At 44.0% G+C, this 21,993-nt stretch overlaps 1 protein-coding gene across 2 annotated transcripts in view; it reads left to right on the top strand.

The window, feature by feature from the left end:
- The window catches only part of ZNF14 (zinc finger protein 14), a 33,326-nt gene extending 18,744 nt beyond the window's left edge, over positions 1 to 14,582 (top strand). Inside the window, exons 3-5 of one of the 2 annotated variants that reach the window (XM_063719132.1) lie at positions 180 to 240; positions 6,554 to 6,813; positions 13,841 to 14,582. In XM_063719132.1, coding sequence (XP_063575202.1) covers positions 180 to 240; positions 6,554 to 6,593 — 101 coding nt within the window. In that variant the 3' untranslated portion in view covers positions 6,594 to 6,813; positions 13,841 to 14,582. 2 annotated transcript variants of the gene reach the window in all.
- The last annotated feature ends 7,411 nt before the right edge of the window (positions 14,583 to 21,993 follow it).

Here is a 21,993-nt window from a genome sequence, read left to right as displayed (position 1 = left end):
TTAAATATAGAACACAGAACAAGTGTTTCTTGCTCAACAGCTGTGTTCCAAGATTTGAAATGTAGAAAGGGAATCTTTCGGTGATTGAATCAGAGTCACAGCTAATCATGAAACTAGACTGTAACAGTTTTCTATAATTTCTAATAATTTATAATGGTCTTTCTGGCTGTGCATTTTAGGAAAAAAGTGGGAAGACCAGGACATTGAAGATGACCACAGAAACCAGGGGAGAAATCGAAGGTGAGTTGCATCCACAGAAAAATAGTGGCCCGTGGGGGGATTTCAAAAGAAAGCAAGCAAAACAGTTAAGCACAGCTTCAAATTTACTTATTCCTAGAAAACTTTCACTGAAAATGTTTTCTTAAAAACATCATAGATGTTCAGGATGTGAAAAAGAAATCACTTTGAAATAGCATTTAGAAACCCCTTCTATAACTATTATTATTTTGGCCAGGCACAATAGTTCATGTAGGTAATCCCAGCAGTTTGGGAGGCTGAGGTAGGAGGATCACTTGAGGCCTGGAATTCAAGACCAGCCTGGGTAACATAGCAAGACCTCATCTGGGGGAAAAAAAAAAAAAAAAAAAAAAAAAGGCCTGGCACAGTGGCTCACGCCTGTAATCCTAGCACTTTGGGAGGCCAAGGCAGGCGGATCACCTGAGGTCAGCAGTTCAAGACCAGCTTGGCCAACATAGCAAAACCCCATCTCTACTAAAAATTCAAAAATTAGCCAGCCATGGTGGCATGCTCCTATAATCCCAGCTACCCAGGAGGCTGAGGCAGGAAAATTGCTGGAACCCGGGAGGCAGAAGCTGCAGTGAGCCTAGATCGTGCCACTGCACTCCAGCCTGGGCGACAGAGCAAGACTCCATCTCGAAGAAAAAAAAAACTAGCCGGGCATGGTGGCACTCTCTAGTCCCAGCTGCTCAGGAGGCTGAGATGGGAGGATTGGTTGAGCCCAGGAATTCAAGGCTTCAGTGAGCTGTGATCATGCCACTGCACTCCAGCCTGGGTGAGAGAATGAGACTCCATCTCTTATTTAAACAACAACAACAAAAAAAATTGACTGTTTTGATCATTAACTATGGTTGAGTCTTCTTCCAGAGTATTGAATATATTAACTTTCAAACAATTCAGACAGGGCAGATATCCTACACTTTTTCTGAAAATGGTTAAAATGTAATTCTCATACCTACTAATAAATACAAAATAATTAAAAAGCCACTAATAATGTGCTGCTTATTTTTCACAGATGTCATATGGTTGAGAGACTCTGTGAAAGTAGAAAAGGTAGCAAATGTGGAGAAACCACTAGCCAGATGCCAAATGTTAATATCAACAAGGAAACTTTTACTGGAGCAAAACCACATGAATGCAGCTTTTGTGGAAGAGACTTCATGCATCATTCGTCCCTTAATAGGCACATGAGATCTCACACTGGACAGAAACCAAATGAGTATCAGGAATGTGAAAAGCAACCACGTAAACATAAAGCAGTTGAGAAAACCTTCAGTTATCACCACTGCTTTCGCAAACATGAAAGAACTCACACTAGAGTGAAGCCATATGAATGTAAACAGTGTGGGAAAGCCTTTATATATTACCAGCCATTTCAAAGACATGAAAGGACTCATGCTGGAGAGAAACCCTATGAATGTAAGCAATGTGGAAAAACCTTTATATACTACCAGTCTTTTCAAAAACATGCTCATACTGGAAAGAAACCCTATGAATGTAAACAGTGTGGGAAAGCCTTTATATGTTACCAATCTTTTCAAAGACATGAAAGGACTCACACTGGAGAGAAACCCTATGAATGTAAGCAATGTGGTAAGGCTTTCAGTTGTCCCACATACTTTCGAACTCATGAAAGAACTCACACTGGAGAAAAACCCTACAAATGTAAAGAATGTGGTAAAGCCTTCAGTTTTCTCAGTTCTTTTCGAAGGCATAAAAGGACTCATAGTGGAGAGAAACCCTATGAATGTAAAGAATGTGGAAAAGCCTTCTTTTATTCTGCAAGCTTTCGAGCACATGTTATAACACACACTGGGGCTCGACCTTATAAATGCAAAGAGTGTGGGAAAGCCTTCAACTCTTCTAATTCCTGTCGAGTGCATGAAAGAACTCACATTGGAGAAAAACCATATGAATGTAAACAATGTGGCAAATCATTCAGTTGGTCCATTTCTCTTCGATTGCATGAAAGAACTCATACTGGAGAGAAACCTTATGAATGTAAACAGTGTCATAAAACCTTCAGTTTTTCAAGTTCCCTTCGAGAACACGAAACAACTCATACTGGAGAGAAACCCTATGAATGTAAACAATGTGGTAAAACCTTCAGTTTTTCAAGTTCCCTTCAAAGACATGAAAGGACTCACAATGCAGAGAAACCCTATGAATGTAAACAGTGTGGGAAAGCCTTCAGGTGTTCAAGTTATTTTCGAATTCATGAAAGGTCACACACTGGAGAGAAACCCTATGAATGTAAACAGTGTGGAAAAGTTTTCATTCGTTCCAGTTCCTTTCGACTGCATGAAAGAACACACACTGGAGAGAAACCCTATGAATGTAAACTATGCAGTAAAACCTTCAGTTTTTCAAGTTCCCTTCGAGAACATGAAAAAATTCACACTGGGAATAAACCTTTTGAATGTAAGCAGTGTGGTAAGGCCTTCCTTCGTTCCAGTCAAATTCGATTGCATGAAAGGACTCATACTGGAGAGAAACCATATCAATGTAAACAATGTGGAAAAGCCTTCATTTCTTCCAGTAAATTTCGAATGCATGAGAGAACTCACACGGGAGAGAAACCCTATCGATGTAAACAATGTGGGAAAGCCTTCAGATTTTCAAGTTCTGTTCGAATTCATGAAAGGTCTCACACTGGAGAGAAACCTTATGAATGCAAACAATGTGGAAAAGCCTTCATTTCTTCCAGTCACTTTCGACTGCATGAAAGGACTCATATGGGAGAAAAAGTCTAAGAATATAAGCAACATTCTGAAGCCTTTGGTTGTTCCAGCTCCTTCTGAATACACAAAAGAGTTCATACTGGACTGAAGCTGTGTGAATACAAACATTGTTCTAAAGCCCTTGATTGTTCCAGTTTCTTTTGAACACAAAAGAAGTCCCACTGGTGAGAAACCATATGAATGTAAACATTGTGATTAAGCCTTCAGTTGACCTAATTCATTTCAAAGACAGGACTCCTGCTGCAGTGAAATCTTTTTTTTTTTTTTTTTTTTAAAAAAAGGCCAAGCTTGTTGGCTCATGCCTATAGTCCCAGCACTTTGGGAGGCCAAGGTGCAAGGTGGGCAGATCATCTGAGTTCAGAAATTCGAGACCAGCTTGGTCAACATGGTGAAACCCCATCTCTACTAAAAATTACAAAAAAATTAGCGAGGCATGGTAGCGCATGCCTCTAATCCCAGCTACTCGGGAGGCTAAGGCAGGAGAATCACTTGAACCTGGAGGCAGAGGTTGCAGTGAGCTGAGATCATGCCACTGCATTCCAGCCTGTGCGACAGAATGAGACACTGTCTCAAGAAAAAAAAAAGTGGGAAAATCTTCACCTGTCCTCTAGAGTGTGAATATATGAAAGGACTCAGAGTGGGGTGAAAGTCTATAAATGTAAGAAATTTGGGAAAACCTTCACACAGCCTTTTGAGCACACATGAGAATGTATACTGGAGAGAAACCCTATAAATATTGAGAATGTGGGAAATTCTTCGTCCTAGTTCTTTTGTTGTTGTTGATGATACAAAAATATTTTCATTTAATAAAGATTGTCAGTTTATATTTAATGAGAAAGAAAGTATCACGTAAACAGCCCAGTAATAAAATTTTACGATCTTATAAATTATAACATTTTTCTTTAAAATTGGAACATATTCTCATTATGCTTTCCAAAGAACATATTGATTTAGATATGACTCATTCTTCAGTGGATTCTACAGAAGAAACCATATGAGAGCTAATTTCCAATTCAGCAACAACATTTTTTACTTCTGTAGTTATTTTTTTCTATCCAATCTGGCTGAGTCTTGGTTGAGTAGTTCATGCTGCTATTTGAGGTCTCTGGGTATGAGGTAGGGATCCTTAAGTTTTCTCTCATAATATGTCCTCTGTTGAGACCTACACTATTAAGATTTTCAACACAAGGTAACTCTTGGACTGGCCTTGTAGTAAAAATGGAGAGTAAACATTTGACGCATTATGTCTGTAGAAGCTTGGTGCAGACTGCTGCTAGTACCTCATTCATTCTGTAGATGGACTTCTAATTTTTCTCTTTATTGTCTTTCTCTTTCTTCATTCTCTCATTTAAACTTCTCTACATATTCTATATCATGTTCATTTCCATGTGACTTTTCAGATTTACTACTTCTGTTACAGGCTTGCCAATGCACCACAGTGTAGCAGTTTTTTGTTTTCTGAGGTAGTATGTGGAGTTATTTGTCTTACTTCCAAGAAGATTAAGGAATGCAGACACAAGGGTGAGATTGGAGCAAAAGTTTAATAAGCAAAAAAAGAAAGCTCTCTGCAGCAGAGAGTGGAGCCCAAATGGGTTACCCACTATGAGGCTGGGTCTGGGATTTTTATAGACTGGAAAGGGGAAGAAATGTGCTGACTAGTCTGAAGGCTGTCTTGGCAAAGCATGATTCAGCCTGGCCCAGGACCTTGGCCTGGGACCAATCAGAGGCTGAAGTGATGATTCATAGAGGCTAAAGAATGTTTAAAAAAAGAAAGTGCCCACCAGAACCCACCAGAGCCCACCAGGTATATGCCCATAAAAGGAGTAGAGGCTATTTCCTGGAAGCCCACTAGTTATACAAAGGACGAAGGCATTTCTATGTTGGGCCTTGTTCCTTTATTTAAGTGGGCTAAAGGTTTGTGCAAGTTTCCTTATCTGAGTGGGCTAAAAGTTCTATCTGTGCAGCTGTGGGCATATCTCTAGGCATGACTCCCTGTGCTAATTATTATTATTTTTAATCCAATCAGAGAACTTGTTATATGTGGGAATAAGGCACTAACCAGTGGGTCGGGGGCTCTCCAAAAACCCTTCCCTTGCTGTTTCCCTAAGGCAAGCTAGCTAACTCCTCTCACTTCTTGTTCCAACACCTTTTTATTCTTCTCAAATTCTTTATATTTGTTGTATCGTTTTCATAGATAATAATTCCTGTTGAAGAACTTGATTGTTTTCAGCCAGATACAGACATTTGGAGGATGCACCTTCCAGTTCTGCTGTAAGATTATCAATCTTATGTTTTATCTTTTTAATCTGAATATCCATTTCAAGTTGACTGGTTTTTAAATATCCATGGAAACTAAACTCTTCAGCTTCATATTCATTTAACTTCTTTTCTGTCATTTCTAAGAGTTTCTTGTGCATCCTAGTTCATTTTGAGACCATGAAACCATGCACACATTTAAGAGCAGCTTCTTGAATGTAAGCAATATGGAAATGTCTTCAATTACATATGCAACCCTTTCCACCGCCTTAGGACAAATTGAAGGACTGAGGAGAAAGGACTTGGGTCCCAACAGGCCTTTCTTGGAACCCCGTCTGAAGTTAAGAAACACTCCCAGCCCTTAGCTCACGTACGTGACTGCACAGAATTGAGAGGGCTCCCACAATCTGCCTTTGAACTTTTCATCAGTGTCCTTGGGTCAGATCTTTGGGGATGCTGTGGTTCTGAAAACAAAGGTACATCCCACAGTTCTCCAGTGGGATCTGCCTGTGGACACCCTAATTCATGGCTGTCAGCATCATGTTATTCCAAGGCCATCTGGAGGTCACGTCCAGCTCCGTTTCCCATCCAAACCCACACTGTAGATTCTTGCTGGTAAATGCGTTTAAAAGTTCACACTAAGGCCGGGCACGGTGGCTCATACCTGTAATCCCAGCACTTGGGGAGGTCAAGGCGGGCAGCTCACAAGGTCAGGAGATTGAGACCATCCTGGCTAACGTGGTGAAACCCCATCTCTGCTAAAAATACAAAAAACTAGCCAGGCGTGATGGCACGTGCCTGTTCTCCCAGCTACTCAGGAGGCTGAGGCAGAAGAATCGCTTCAACCAAGGACGCGGAGGTTGCAGTGAGCCAAGATCACACCACTGCACTCCAGCCTGGGTGACACAGACAGACTGTCTCAAAAAAAAAAGAAAAAGAGAAAAAATAAATAAATAAATAAATAAAAGTTCACACTAGACCATTTCTCTGTGACAACCCAGGTGGCTCTAAAGTGAGGGCTGAAGAAGCCATGGCAGAATGTGTCATGCCCCTTGACCATATAAGATCCACTGTCCCATAACCACCAGCTCTGCACCAACCACCACAGAAGTCTCAAAACCAACCATGGCATCATAGAGACATGCCCTACCATGTCCCAGCTACAGAACACAGTCAGACGAGATCAGGCACGTTCAGGGTAGTATGGCCATAGACTGCAGGACACAAACTTTTTACCTTCCCTAATTTGCCCACCCCAGATTTTCTGACACATTCCACCTGGCTTAGGCACTGACAATGACAAGGTCTTCTCTCCTCAGTGCGTGTCACATGTGTGCTGCTGCAGGGCTGGTTTCATAGCCTTGCCTCCAAGGCCAGCACTTACTGCTTCGTGGAACAGAACCCACCCTGTAGAACTCCAGCCTTGTGGTATACAGGAAGCTGCCATATCAGAGAGGTGCCACCGGCCATGGAGCCGACTCGCTTCATGTCACTCCCAGAATGCAAGGTGTACTAAACTCCCAAGAAACTGTCCTGACAGCACCGAAGAGTTCCTCCTTTGCTGAGCTGTGCAGCCATGGTAGGTGTCAGGCCCTTCCTTTAGTGGAGGCAGTGCCCACTGTTACCTGGATAGCAAGTCAGAGTGTCCTGCCAGAGATGTGGCAGGAATGAGGGAAGCCAGCTCACCATCCAACCTCACAACAACTTCCTGTCTCTCCCTGGATACCGGAAGTGATATTTCTGCTGCTTCAAGATGTTTAGTCTGAGTTTTGAAGGCCTCCATCCTACCCCAACAGCAGATGTGGGTCAGGGGGCAGCCTTGCAAGGCTTCAGCATGGTGGGGTCCCGTGAGGCCATCTGGAGCGACGTCTGCTGGCAGATGTGCCCTTAGTGAAGGTGAGGGCTACCAGGAAGAGCTCAGAGGCGGGCATGCAGCTGAGCCATGAGATCCATGCCTTTGCTGCCCTCACTGTGCTCTCAGTGGAAAAGCAAACTGACATATGGTCAAGTCATGAGGGATGTTTCTGGAATCATCTACAATTTATAACAGTTGAAGGGCTGGAGCAGCAGCATCAATCCATTTCCAACCCTTACTTTTGCATCCTTGAACTCGCATTTTCTACTTTTGCAGAAAAGCACTTTTTAGAGTCTATATGCTCAAGTAGTGTAAAATGTCTTCCCCATCAGGATGGGCTAAAGAGCCACTTTTTGTGAGAGGCTTGGGGGCTGGAAGCACCTCTCTGCTACATGGGATGTGGGTGAGAACAATTCAGTCTTTGAAGATTAAGTGTATGTGAGTTTATGGCGAGGTTTGTGTAAAACCTGTTTGAGTGTCTGTTTGAGTCCTACAATTCAATAAGTGTTTTTTTGTTTTGTTTTGTTTTTTGAGACTGAGTTTCGCTCTTGTTGCCCAGGTGGGAATGCAATGGCGCGGTCTTGGCTCACTGCAACCTCCACCTCCCGGATTCAAGCAATTCTCCTGCCTCAGCCTCTGGAGTAGCTGGGATTACAGGCATGCACCACCACGCCCGGCTAATTTTTATATTTTTAGTAGAGATGGGGTTTCACCATGTTGGCCAGGCTGGTCTCAAACTCCTGACCTCAGGTGATCCGCCCACCTCCACCGCCCAAAGTGCTGGGATTACAGTCATGAGCCACCGCACCTAGCCAATTCAATAAGTATTAATCTCCTTGATATAACAGGTTCTCTAGTTGGTGTAATGAACAAATCTACACTAATATCCCTGTCTCCTCCAACTTGACATTCTAGAAGAGAAGAAACAAGAGAATAAGCAAAAATATCCAGTAGATCATAGTGGTTATTCCTCAGGAAGGAGAGAAACCTGGAGTACAGGGGGCAGGCCTGGGGTCTGTGTGTCTCTGCAAGCATCTGTTGGTATCTCTGGGCCATTTTTATCTGTGAGTTTGTGAGTTTATGTGTCTGTCTCTGGGTATGTCCACCTGTGTGTACAGTGAAAATGGTTATGATCTCTTGTATGTTAGTCTGGGAGGCTGTGGGGGCTGTGTGTATATATTTTTTAATCTAGAATGCTTTCATTTCATTTTCTTGCCTGATTTCCCTGACAGCATCTCCCTTAACACATTGAGTAAAACTAGTTAGGGCTGGGCGCAGTAGCTCACACCTGTAATCTCAGCACTTTGGGCGGCCAAACGGGCAGACCACTTGAGTTCAGGAGTTCGAGACCAGCCTGACCAACATGGTGAAACCCCGTCTCTACTAAAAATACAAAAATTAGCTGGGTGTGGTGGCATCTGCCTGTAGTCCCAGCTACTCGGGAGGCTGAGACAGGAGAATCACTTGAACCTCTGGGAGGTGGAGGCTGCAGTGAGCTGAGATGGTGCCACTGCACTCCAGCCTGGACAACAGAGTGAGAACTCTGTCTCAAAAAAAAAAAAAAAAAAAAAAAAAAAAAACAGCCTGTTAGAGCATACATCCTTTTGTTCCTGATCCAGTTTTTCACCGTCAAAATGATGTAGGTTTTTCATATACGGCATCAATTGAGATAATTGTCATTTTCCATCATTTTGCTAATGTGGTATATGACAATGATCAGTTTTCATATTTTGAACCATTTTTATGTTCAAAGAATAAATCTCACTTGGCTATGTTATGTAATGCTTTTAATATGTTGCTTCCTATGGTTTGCTGGTGTTTATTTGAGGATTCCTGTATCACCGTTCACAATAGGAATTAATGCAATCTTCCTTGCTGTCAAGCCATTTCACACCTGCTTGTGAGCCCTGCCTTGAGACCTCAATTATGTAATAAGCCTTTTTATACTCACTCACTGTGTGTCTGCCACATAGCCATGCATGTCAACATCAGAACCACGCGTTTTCAGGCGACACTGGCAGCTGGCACCGTGAACAAGATGTCTAGATGCTGGTCACCACGCCACGGGTCTGTTCTCTCGTCTGGGTTGCTAACCTGCTCTGCTGCCCGGCAGCCGGCGTGTACTTTGAGCTGCTGTTTGCTGCCCTGTGTTGCAATGCTGAGGCCTAGCCAGCCTCAGTTCCAGATTCAGCTGAGCTAAGTCAGCAGTTTGCATAATTCCTTTACATTGAGGAGCAGAAGTATGGGATTGCAGCGCCCCCACCCCCTTTTTTTTTTTTTGAGATGGAGTTTCGCTCTTTTTGCCCAGGCTGGAGTGCAATGGCATGATCTCTGCTCACTGCAACCTCCGCCTCCCAGGTTCAAGCGATTCTCCTGCCTCAGCCTCTCAAGTAGATGGAATTACAGGCATGTGCCACCACGCCTGGCTAATTTTTTGTATTTTTAGTAGAGACGGGGTTTCTCTATGTTGGTCAGGCTGATCTCAAAATCCCAACCTCAGGTGATTCACCTGCCTCGGCCTCCCAAAGTGCTGGGATTACAGGCGTGAGCCACTGCGCCTGGCCGATTGCAGCCCCTTTTACACAATCCTGGGTCATATGTTTTGGCTGGGACCTAGCTGTGGTTTTTTTGTTTTTGTTTTAGTTTTTGTTTTTTTAGACAGAGTCTCACTGTGTCGCCCAGGCTGGAGTGCAATGGCGGGTTCTTGGCTTACTGCAACCTCTGCCTCCCAGGTTCAAGCGATTCTCCTGCCTCAGCCTCCCGAATAGCAGGGATTACAGGAGCATGCCACCACACCCAGCTAATTTTTGTATTTTTAGTAGAGATGGGGTTTCATCATGTTGGCCAGGCTGGTCTCAAATTTATGACCTGAAGTGATCCATCCACCTCGGCCTCCCAGAATTCTGGGATTACAGGTGTGAGCCACTGCACCCAGCCTAGCTGTGGCTGTGTATTTTAGAATGAAGCTGTGACTCATGCTGGGTATTGGCCTTCATCTAGGGTGCAGGCTGGTGGGGAGATTTTTTTTCTTCTGTGCAAGTTGTGGGCCCATCAAGTAGTTATTCCTGAAAAAGTAGTCATCTGAAAAACAGAAAGAACAAAAAGAGTGGGGACTGGGAAGCTGCTATTAGATGGTGTCTTGAGGTCCACACTCTCCAGGACCCTTAAATACCTCTGCTACTGTTGCTGCTGCTGCTCATGCCTCTAATGCAACAAAGACCTGGATCCTCCAAGGTTGTCAGAAATAACCCTCATGGCATCCTTGTAGCTCAGCAAAGATGTTAGTTCAGACCTAAATAAAGCCCTGCGTCCTTAAACCACACAAAGCATCTCTCACTATGCAGGAGGCCCCTAACTGATAGTAGTTATTTGAAGATCTCTGGAGAAAAAAAATAACACATGCTGTAGTAGAGAGGGCCCTCCCCTCCCCAAAGTATTTCCAGTGAGCAGAAAACAAAAAGTGAAGGAGAGCTGGGCGTGGTGGCACACGCCTGTAATCCCAGCACTTTGGGAGGCTGAGGTGGGTGGATCATCTGAGGTCAGGAGTTCGAGATCAGCCTGGCCAACATACCGAAACACCGTATCTACTGAAAATACAAAAAAATTATCTGGGCCTGGTGGCGGGCGCCTATATTCCCAGCTGCTAGGGAGGCTGAGCCAGGAGAATCGCTTGAATCTGGGAGGCAGAGGTTGCAGTGAGCCAAGATCGCACCATTGCACTCCAGCCTGGGCAACAAGAGCAAAACTCCATCTCAAAAAAAAAAAAAAAAACAGTGAAGGAAGGAAAATAGATTTTTGTTTTCTTTATTCCAACAACAAAACCTGAAACAAAAGTCCATAATTTGAGCCATTTGGAAATGGAATGTATACTAAAAGCGTCTGACAAAATTCACCCCTTTCTAGATTAAAAAAAGAACAACCTAACAAACTAGGAATAGAAGAAAAATACCCAACATAATAAAAGCCATATTTGAAAACACAGCTAACACCATATTCAGCAGTAAAAGACAAAGCTTTTCTTCTAAGATCCGGAAAAAGGACACTCCTTCTGTTCGACACACCACCAGCCCTCGCAGACCAATTAGACAATTTTAAAAAAAAAAGGCATCCGTATTGGACAGGAATACGTAAAATTATCTCTTTTTGTTAATGGCAAGATCCCTGTGAATAAATCCCTAAAGATTCCATTTTTAGGCCAGTCATGGTGGCTCATGCCTGTAATCCCAGCCCTTTGTGAGGCCAAGGAGGGCAAACTGCTTGAGTTTAGGCGTTCGAGACCAGCCCAGGCAACATGGTGAAACCCTGTCTCTACAAAAAATACAAAACTTGGCCAGGCACAGTGGCTCACACCTGTAATCCCAGCACTTTGGGAGGCCGAGGTGGGTAGATCACTTGAGGTCAGGAGTTCGAGACTAGCCTGGCCCACGTGCTGAAACCCTGCCTCTACTAATAATACAAAAATTAGCTGGGCGTGGTGGCACACACCTATAGTCCCAGCTACTCAGGAAGCTGAGACATGAGAATTGCTTGAACCCAGGAGGCAGAGGTTGCAGTGAGCCAAGATCGCACCACTGTACTCCAGCCTGGCCAACAGAGACAGTTATAAAAAATATATATATATATATATATATTTGTATATATATATATACATACAAAAATACAAAAATCAACCAAGTGTCGTGGCTCATAACTGTAGTCCCAGCTACTTGGGGGGCTGAGGCAGGAGGATCGCTTGAGCCCCAGAGGCAGAGGTTGCAGTAAGCCAAGATTGCTCCACTGCACTCCAGCCTGGGTGACAGAATGAGACCCTGTCTAAAGAAAAAAGAAAGATTCCATTTTTAAAACTTAAAATTAATGTAGTTCTTCAGTATCCCTGGGGAACTGGCTCCAGTGTACCCCTTGGAACCAAAATTTATGGAAACTCAAGGCCCTTATATAAAATGGCACAATATTTCTATAAAAAAGTCAACCTAAGGCCAGGCGCGGTGGCCCACACCTGTAATCCCAGTACTTTGGGAGGCCGAGGTGGGTGGATCATGAGGTCAAGAGTTCAAGACCAGCATGACCAACCATCTCTACTAAAACTACAAAAGTTAGCCGGGTGTGGTGGCATGCGCCTATAATCCCAGCTACTCAGGAGGCTAAGGCAGGAGAATCGCTTGAACCCAGGAGGCGGAGGTTGCAGTGAGCCGAGATCATACCACTGCACTCCAGCCTGGGCGACAGAGTGAGACTGTCTCAAAAAAAAAAAAAGAAAAAAAAATGCCAACCTAAAAGAAAGAGGCTGAGGCACAAGTATAATTTAACAAGTTTACTTGAGCCAAAGTGAGAACAGCTTCCTGGGAGACTCAGACCCAAGTGACCTTGGATGTGAACTCCGTTCTGCCTTTGTTACAAGCAGGTGTGTTTTGTTTGTTTGTTTGTTTTTTGCAACAGAGTCTTACTCTATCACCCAGACTAGAGTGCAGTGGTGCAATCATGGCTCACTGCAACCTCCACCTCCTGAGTTCAAGCGATTCCCCCACCTCAGCCTCCCGAGTAGTTGGGATTTCAGGCACCTGCCACCACAACCGTGTAATTTTTGTATTTTTAGTAGAGACGGGGTTTCACCATGTTGGCCAGGCTGGTCTCAAACTTCTGACCTCAAGTGATCTGCATGCCTCTGCCTCCCAAAGTGCTAGGATTACAGGCATGAGCCACCACACCTGGCCACAAGCAGGTTTTTAAAGGCAAAATGGGGTACAGGGAGTGGCTGGTATAAAGTTGTTTGTCAGGAATTCTCATTGGCTTACAGAAATGACATTGATTAGTAATTGGTTATCCATTGTTAAGCTATAGGACGTGGGTTATAGTGTCTGGTGCAGCATTAGTAGGTTAATTTACAGCTATTTGTGACATACAAGTCCTCCATCTAAGCCAAAACCAAAGGGGTATCACTTTTACATGAGGATGTACAAAACTTCCCAGCTCAGGAAATCACCGAGCAAGTCCTACAGATAGGGAAGGAAACCTCCCCTGCCCAATGGGACAAATCCTTTAAAGAACTACGCCCAGAGGATCAGAAACATGCTTGGTTTAGGAATGGATCCACCAAATACATTGGTGGGACCAGATGCTCAAAGGCCATGGCTTATAATCCTGTTAAAAACATAAACATTTCTAGGCCAGGCGCGGTGGCTCACGCTTGTAATCCCAGCACTTTGGGAGGCCGAGGCGGGCGGATCACGAGGTCAGGAGATTGAGACCACCCTGGCTAACACGGTGAAACCCCGTCTCTACTAAAAAATACAAAAAAATTAGCCAGGCGTGGTGGCGGGCACCTGTAGTCCCAGCTACTCGGGAGGCTGAGGCAGGAGAATGGCGTGAACCCAGGAGGCGGAGCTTGTAGTGAGCTGAGATGGCGCCACTGCACTCCAGCCTGGGGGACAGAGTGAGACTCAGTCTCAAAAAAAAAATAAATAAACATTTCTGATGAAGAAAGGGGTGGGAACAGCCAGTTAGCTGAACTAGTAGCCATCCTCTGAGCTATTCAAGAGGAGGCCAGAGGGATTTGTCACTTGTATACCAACTCTTGGTCTGTAGCAAATGGTCTTACCACGGGGATATCCCAATGGTAACAAAACAAATGGTTAAATGGGAATAAAGAGGTTTGGGGAAAACAATACTAGGAAGATATCTGAATCCTGGTGCACACTACCATTGTCACTGTTTTCCATGTTGATGCTCATGCATCTCTGCTTTCTCTTGACAGACTATTTAATCAGCAGGATGATCAATAGGCCAAAGTTTCCACCATAACTGCAAACTTGAATACAGATGAATGGATTACAACGTGTTCAAGCCTTTCAATGACAGGCATTGTAATGTATGGTGGTATAACTGATAGTGATTCTTGGCCTAAATGCTACTAATTTAGTGGCCTAAATGCTCCACTTAAAAGATACAGAATGGCAGCATGGATAAGAGTTTACCAGACCGGGTGCAGTGACTCATGCCTGTAATCCCAGCACTTTGGGAGGCTGGGGTGGGCGGATCACCTGAGGTTGGGAGTTTGAGACTGGCCTGACCAACAAGGAGAAACCCTGTCTCTACTAAAAATAAAAAAAAATTAGCCAGACATGGTGGTGAATGCCTGTCATCCCAGCTACTCAGGAGGCTGAGGTAACAGAATTGCTTGAACCCAGGAGGTGGAGGTTGCGGTGAGCTGAGATCACGCCATTGCACTCCAACCTGGACAACAAGAACTAAACTCCAACTCAAAAAAAAAAAGATTTTACAAGCCAAATATCTGCTGTCTTCAAGAGACTCACCCAACACATAAGGACTCACTTAAACTTAAGGTAAAGGGTTGGAAAAAGGTATTCCATGCAAATGCACCCCAAAAGCAAGTAGTAGTAGCCATTCTTACATCAGACAAAACAGACTTTAAAGCAAAAACAGTTTAAAAAAAAAAAAAGACAAAGAGGGACATTATATAATGATAAAAGGACTAGTCCAACAGGAAAACATCACAATCCTAAATATATATGCACCTAACACTGGAGCTCCCAAATTCATAAAACAATTACTATTAGACCTAAGAAATGAAATAGATGACAACGCAGTTATAATGAAGGACTTCAGTACTCTACTGACAGCAGTAGACAAGTCATCAAGACAGAAAGTCAACAACAACAACAGCAAACAATGGACTGAAACTATATCCGGGAACAAATGGACTTAAAAAATATTTGCAGAACATTCTACCCAAGAACTGCAGAATATACATTTTATTCATCAGCACTTGAAACATTTTCCAAGATAGACATATGATAGGCCACAAGTCTCAATAAATTTAACACAATCAAAATTATATCAACTACTCTCTCAGACTACAGTGGAATAAAAGTGAAAATCAACTCCAAATGAACCATCAAAACCATGCAAATACATGGAAATTAAATAAATTTTAGAAATTAAATACATGGAAATTAAATAAAAAATTAAAGATCAACCTGTTTCTGGATGAGCGTTGGATGAAATCAAGATGGAAATTTAAAAATTCTTTGAACTGAATGCGCCCGCCATGTCCACGGAAAGAGGCTGAGGCAGCCGAGCTCTGGCTCGAGGTACCGGGGCACCAGGACAGCAAAGATGTCGGCTTCCTTAGTCCGGGCAACTGTCTGGGCTGTAAGCAAGAGGAAGCTTCAGCCCACCCAAGCCGCCCTCACCCTGACACCTTCAGCAGTAAACAAGATAAAACAACTTGGCTGGGCGCGGTGGCTCACGCCTGTAATCTCAGCACTTTGGGAGGCCGAGGCGGGCGGATCATGAGGTCAGGAAATTGAGACCATCCTGGCTAACACGGTGAAACCCCATCTCTACTAAAAATACAAAAAATTAGCCAGGTGTGGTGGCGGGCACCTGTAGTCTCAGCTACTCAGGAGGCTGAGGCGGGAGAATCGCTTGAACCTGGGAGGCAGAGGATGCAGTGAGCCGAGACCGCAGCTGGGCAACAGTGTGAGATTCCGTCTCAAAAAAAAAAAAAAAAAATTCCTTCATTATTTTTGTCATGCATTAAAGCCCAAGAAAGGCCTAGAAAAAACTTTTTGGTGGGCTTTTGTTACATCCCAGCCTTTATGTGAGGGCGCTGGCTTTTAATATTTAACTTAACCACTCAGTCAGTACTGAAACAGTTGTTATGGACCTGCGTTAGTGAGACCTGGCCTGCCACAGTCTCACATTCTTCGATAAAAGTTCTTTTCTCATAACCTACACTCGTCTTCCTGTATCCTTTAAATCATCTCTAGGTTATTTGTAATACCTAATACAATGCAACTGCTGTGTAAATAGTTTTTATAATAAGTCGTTTAGGAGATAATAAGGGGGAAAAAAAGCACATATTCATTACAGACACAGCCATCCTATTTTTTTCTGAATATTATCAATTTGTAGCTGGTTGAATCCATGGATGCAGAACCCAGGAATATGGAGGGCTGACTCTATGGGATTTCAGCAAAGGCGAAAAAAACAAAATCAGCGAAAAAAAAAAAAAAATGAATTGTGTTTCTACACACTAGCGGTGACCAGGCAGAAAAGAAAATTAAGAAAACAATCCCATTTACAATGGCGCAAAAACAAACAAATACTTGAGAATAAATGTAACCAAGAAAATAAAAGACTTCTACACTGAAAGCTACAAAGCATTGCTAAAAGAAACTAAAGAGGCTGGGCGCAGTGGCTCACACCTGTAATCTCAGCACTTTGGGAGGCCGAGGCAGGTGGATCACCTGAGGTCAGGAGTTTGAGACCAGCCTGGCCAATATGGTGAAGCCCCGTCTCTACTAAAAATTCAAAAATCAGCCGGGCGTGGTGGTGCGTGCATGTAGTCCCAGCTACTAGGGAGGCTGAGGCAGGAGAATCACTTCAACCCAGGAGGAAGAGGTTGCAGTGAGACGAGATCACACCACTGCACTCCAGCCTGGACAACAAGAGGGAGACTCCATCTCAAAAAAAAGAAAGATACAAATACCTAGAAAGATACCTGTGATATTATGAAATATTTATTTTGGTTCGTTCCTGTTTCCTTGGCCTACAGCTCCTAAAAGCCTTGGAATCAAAGTGATGTTGAGGTGACTAGTGACTGCGGGCCGTGCATAGCCTCAGGATGGGGTGGTTGCCAGGGGAAGCAACCATGTGATTAGATGGTTGGGATACTCTGCTTCACCCCTGACTCCCCTGTGTTACTGGAAGGAAGGCCGTGAGTGTGAGTTGTCCAGGTCCTTGGAGTTTTTGAACAAAGAACTGAACAAAACACACAAAGGAACAAAACCCAGGACCGAAGCCGCAAAAGCAGGGATTTATTAAAGGGAGAAAGCACATTACAGGGTGGAAGTGGGCCCGAGCAAGCAGCTCAAGGGACCAGTTACAAAGTGTTCTGGGTTTTAAGTACTCCTTTCGAGGTCCCCATCAGTTACCCCTTATCTGGATGAAAGATTTGGCTGGTGGCTAAAGGCTGAGGTGAATTGGTGCCCTCTGAAGATGAAGGGATGGGCCGTGCTTGGCCCGCAGCCATTCTGGGGCACTTTCCATCTGAGATGTGGTGGAAATGGGAGGGCTGGAGGAAAAGTAGCCTTTGATCCTTTGCTGCTCCAGGCTTGGGGAGGTGGGGTTTTTCCTTTTGGTTTAGCTTTAGGCAGTTGGCGTTAATTGGCCTTAGATTCTCTGCCCCCAGACCTTGGTGTTTTCCTTTGACCCAGCTTTAGGAAGTCAGCGTGAATTGGCCTTAAGTTCCCTGCCTCACCTGGAGGAGAGATGTGCTGAAGTTTAAGTCTATCACCAATATCCAATGATGTAATCAAGCCAGGCGCTTGATTACATCATTTCTTCAGACCCCCAGTAAAATTTGTTTAATCCTAATGGTCCTGTTAAGAATTCCAGGCCAGGCGCGGTGGCTCACGCCTGTAATCCCAGCACTTTGGGCAGCCGAGGCAGGCATATCAGAAGGTCAAGAGATCGAGACCATCCTGGCCAACACAGTGAAACCCCAACTCTACTAAAAATACAAAAATTAGCCAGGCATGGTGGCAGGCACCTGTAGTCCCAGCTACTCAGGAGGCTGAGGCAGGAGAATGGCTTGAACGTGGGAGGTGGAGGTTGCAGTGAGCCAAGGTCGCACCACTGCACTCCAGCCTGGTGACAGAGCGAGACTCCATCTCAAAAAAATTAATTAAGTAATTAACTGGCACGTGAGGTGAGGGCAGTCTTATGGCACTGGGACCTGAACCTGTGGAATCTGATGCTATCTCCAACTAGCATCAGAATTTAGTTCAGTTAGGGGGCAGCCTCCTGGTGTCTGCTGGAGAGGAATGCTCTGCAGAATTGCTTGCTTGGTGTGTGTGGAAAGACCCCCCACATCTGGTCGCAGAAGTGTTGCATGTTATTGTTTGAGAATAAGAAAAAGAACTATTGTGTTTTTCTGTATTCTCAGAGAATTCCATGCTCATAGATCGGATGACTTTATATTGTTTTTTTGTTTTTTGAGACAGAGTCTCACTGTGTCTCCCAGGCTAGAGTGCAGTGGCGCAATCTCAGCTCACTGCAACCTCAGCCTCCTGGGTTCAACCAATTCTCCTGCCTCAGCCTCCCGAGTAGCTGGGATTACAGGCATGCACCACCACATCTGGCTAATTTTTGTATTTTTAGTAGAGACAGGGTTTTGCCATGTTGGCCAGGCTAGTCTCAAACTGGCCTCAAGTGATCTACCGGCCTTGGCCTCCCAAAGTGCTGGGATTACAGGCGTGAGCCACTGCATCCAGCCCAGATGACTTAATATTGTTAAGATGTCTCCACTACCCAAAGTCATCTACAGATTTAATAAAATCTACACCAAAATTTCAACTGCTATTTTGCAAAAATAGTATATATATACTCCCTGTTTTTGCAAAATACAAAAGGATGCCATTGAAATATCTGTACACACACACTCACCATCAGAGATCATAAGAGAAGTGCAAATTAAAAGCATAATGAGGTCGGGCATGGTGGCTGACGCCTGTAATCTCAGCACTTTGGAAAGCCGAGGCGGGTGGGTCACCTGAGGTCAGTAGTTCGAAACCAGCCTGACCAACATGGTGAAACCCTGTCTCTACTAAAAATACAAAATTAGCTGGACATGGTGGTGCATGCCTGTAATCCTAGCTGCTTGGGAGGCTGAGGCAGGAGAATCGCTTGAACCAGGAGGCGTAGGTTGCAGCGAGCTGAGATCACGCCACTGCACTCCAGCCTGGGCAACAAGAAACTCGGTCTTTAAAAAAAAAAAAGTGCATAATGAGGTATTTCCTCACACCAATTAGAATGGCCAACATCAGAATAGCAGGCCAGGTGCGGTGGCTCACGCCTGTAATCCCAGCACTTTGGGAGGCCGAGGCAGGCAGATCACGAGGTCACGAGTTCAAGACCAGCCTGACCAACATGGTGAAACAAAAATTAGCTGGGTGTGGTGGCACGTGCCTGTAATCCCAGCTGCTCCGGGGGCTGACGCAGGAGAATCACTTGAACCCAGGAGGCGGCAGTTGCAGTGAGCTGCGATCGTGCCGCTGCACTCCAGCCTGGGCGACAGAGCAAGACTCCATCTCAATAAATAATAAATAAATAAATAAAAAGTGTTCGTGAAGACATAGAGATATTGGAGTGCTTATGCATTGATGGTGGGATTGTAAAGTGGTGTAGCCATTATGAAAAACAGCATTGTGAAGAACAGGTTGTAAAAAAAATGAAGGCCAGGCATGGTGGCTCATACCTGTAATCCCAGCACTTTAGGAGGCCGAGGCGGGTGGATCACTAGGTCAGGAAATCGAGACCATCCTGGCCAACATGGTGAAACCCCATCTCTACTAAAAATACAAAAATTAGCTGGGTGTGGTGGTGCGCACCTGTAATCCCAGCTACTCAGGAGGCTGAGGCAGGAGAATGGCTTGAACCCGGGAGATGGAGGTTGCAGTGCGCCGAGATCATGTCACTGCACTCCAGCTTGGCGACAGAGTGAGACTCCATCTAAAAATAAATTTAAAAAAAAAAGAAAAATAGTATGACCATATGATCCAGTAATTCCACTTCTGGGTGTGTATCCCAAAGATTTCACAACAAGATCTCAAAGAGAAGAGAAAGAGAAAGAAACTTTGTCAGTTGGTACAACACCGATGAACCCTGAGGACATTAGGCTGAGTGAAATGAGGCAGTCATCAAACAATAAATGCTGTAGGATTCCGTTCATATGGACTAGCTGAAGTAGTCAAAATGCAGAAACAGTGCAGCAAGGTTGTTGCTGAGGATGGGGGCTGTAGAATGGGGCTGGGGTGGTGGGCAGTTGGAAGTAGTGTTTAATGGATATAGATTTTAGGTTTTGCAAGATTGAAAAGGTCTAAAGATCTGTTGCCCAACAGTGTGAATAGACTTAACACTGCTGACCTATACACTTGGGGTTAACTTGGTATATTTAATTTTTCTTTCAGACAGAGTTTTGCTCTTGTTGCTCAGGCTGGAGTGCAGTGGCGTGATCTTGGCTCACTACAACCTCTGCCTCCCAGATTCAAGCAATTCTCATGCCTCAGCCTTCCAAGTAGCTGGAATTACAGGCACACACCACCATGCCCAACTAATTTTTGTATTTTTAGTAGAGATGGGGTTTCGCCATGTTGACCAGGCTGGTCTCGAACTCCTGACCTCAGGTGACCCACCTGCCTCGGCCTCCCGAAGTGCTGGGACAGACGTGAGCCACCATTCCCAGCCGTTATATTTAGTCTTAAGAGTTTTTGCCACAAAAAAAAAATAATCTTCAAACCTTTTAAATTTGAAAGAAACTACTAAACAGAATTTCCATATGACATCAGTTTTTGTTGTAGGTAGAAATAAATGGAAACATGTCCACACAAGACCTTGAGCATGAACGTTTATAGTGGTGTTATTCATGACAGCCAAAAGGTAGAAACCAATCCATCATTGAATGCATGGATAAAATATGTAATAGCCAGACAATGGAAAATATTAATAATTCCATCATAAATCTAAATGATGTACAGGACCATACTACAACATGGATATCCCTTCAAAAAACTATAGTAAATGAAACCCAGTTAAAAATTCCCTGTATGGTATGATTTCATTCACATGAAAGTCCAGAGCAGAGAAATCTGCAGAGAAAGAAAGTCAATTGCTCACTGCCTAGGGCTGGGTGTTGAGGAAAAAAGATGGGAGGATGGGGGGAGTGGATACCTAAAGGGTACAGGGGTTTCTCTTTGAGGTGATGCAAATCCACTGTGGTGATGATTGCATGTATCTGTGAATATACTATACCTATGAATTATACACTTTAACTGGGTGTATTGTGTAGGATATGCATATTTGAATAAAGTGGTTGAAATAAGTAAATTCATTAGGAGTTTTGGTCCAATTTGTTAACAGTATTGAGTTTCCAGGTTTATGCCAAATTTACATACCCCTTTTTTGTTTTTCTTTTTTCTTTTCTTTTTTTTTTTGAGACAGTCTCGCTGTGTTGCCCAGGCTGGAGTGTAGTGGCACAATCCCGGCTCACTGCAATCTCCACCTCCCGGGTTCAAGCGATTCTCCTGCCTCAGCCTCCTGAGTAGCTGGGATTACAGACATGCACCACCACGCCCGGCTAACTTTTGTATTTTTAGTAGAAGCAGGGTTTCAACAAATATATTGGCCAGGCTGGTCTCAAACTCCTGATCGCAAGTGATCCGCCCACCTCGGCCTCCCAAAGTACTGGGATTACAGGCATGAGCCACCACACCCAGCCTTTTTTTTTTTTTTTGGTGACAGTCTCACCCTGTCCCCAAGGCTGGAGTGCAATGGCTCAATCATAGCCCACTGCAGCCTTCACCTTCTGGCTCAAGCAATCCTCTCACGTTAGCCTCCTGAGTAGCTGAGACTACAGAAGCAGGTGACCACACCCTGCTAATTTTTTTATTTTTAATAAAGATGGGATTTCACTATGTTTCCCAGGCTGGTCTTGAACTCCTGGGCTCAAGCGATCGGCCTCCCTAAGTGTTGGGATCACAGATGTGAGCAAATGCATGTGGCCTGTTTTTCTTAAATATACCAGTGAGAATAGGAATTTGATTGCCTTGGAGATACCATGGCTTTTTACATTTCAAAATTCTCTTTAAGAGTCAGGAGTGGTGGCTCAAACCTAGAATCCCTTTATTATATATGGTGACATCACTGTTAGATGTCTGTGTTTCTAAACAAGGGTGACAGTTTTTTCTATATATTCGAGATACTAGTTCTTTGCTGTATGTGTAGTTTGAAAATAGTTTCCCACTCAGGAGCTTATTTCATCATCTTAACTGGGTGTTTCTTTTTTCCTTTTTTTTTTTTTTTTTTTTTTTTTTGTGAGACAGA

The sequence above is a fragment of the Pongo abelii genome, chromosome 20 (genome assembly GCF_028885655.2).
Source record: "Pongo abelii isolate AG06213 chromosome 20, NHGRI_mPonAbe1-v2.0_pri, whole genome shotgun sequence".
Classification (NCBI taxonomy): domain Eukaryota; kingdom Metazoa; phylum Chordata; class Mammalia; order Primates; family Hominidae; genus Pongo; species Pongo abelii.
The sequence above is the reverse complement of the archived record's forward strand: the minus strand, read 5'-3'. Positions and strand labels throughout refer to the sequence as shown.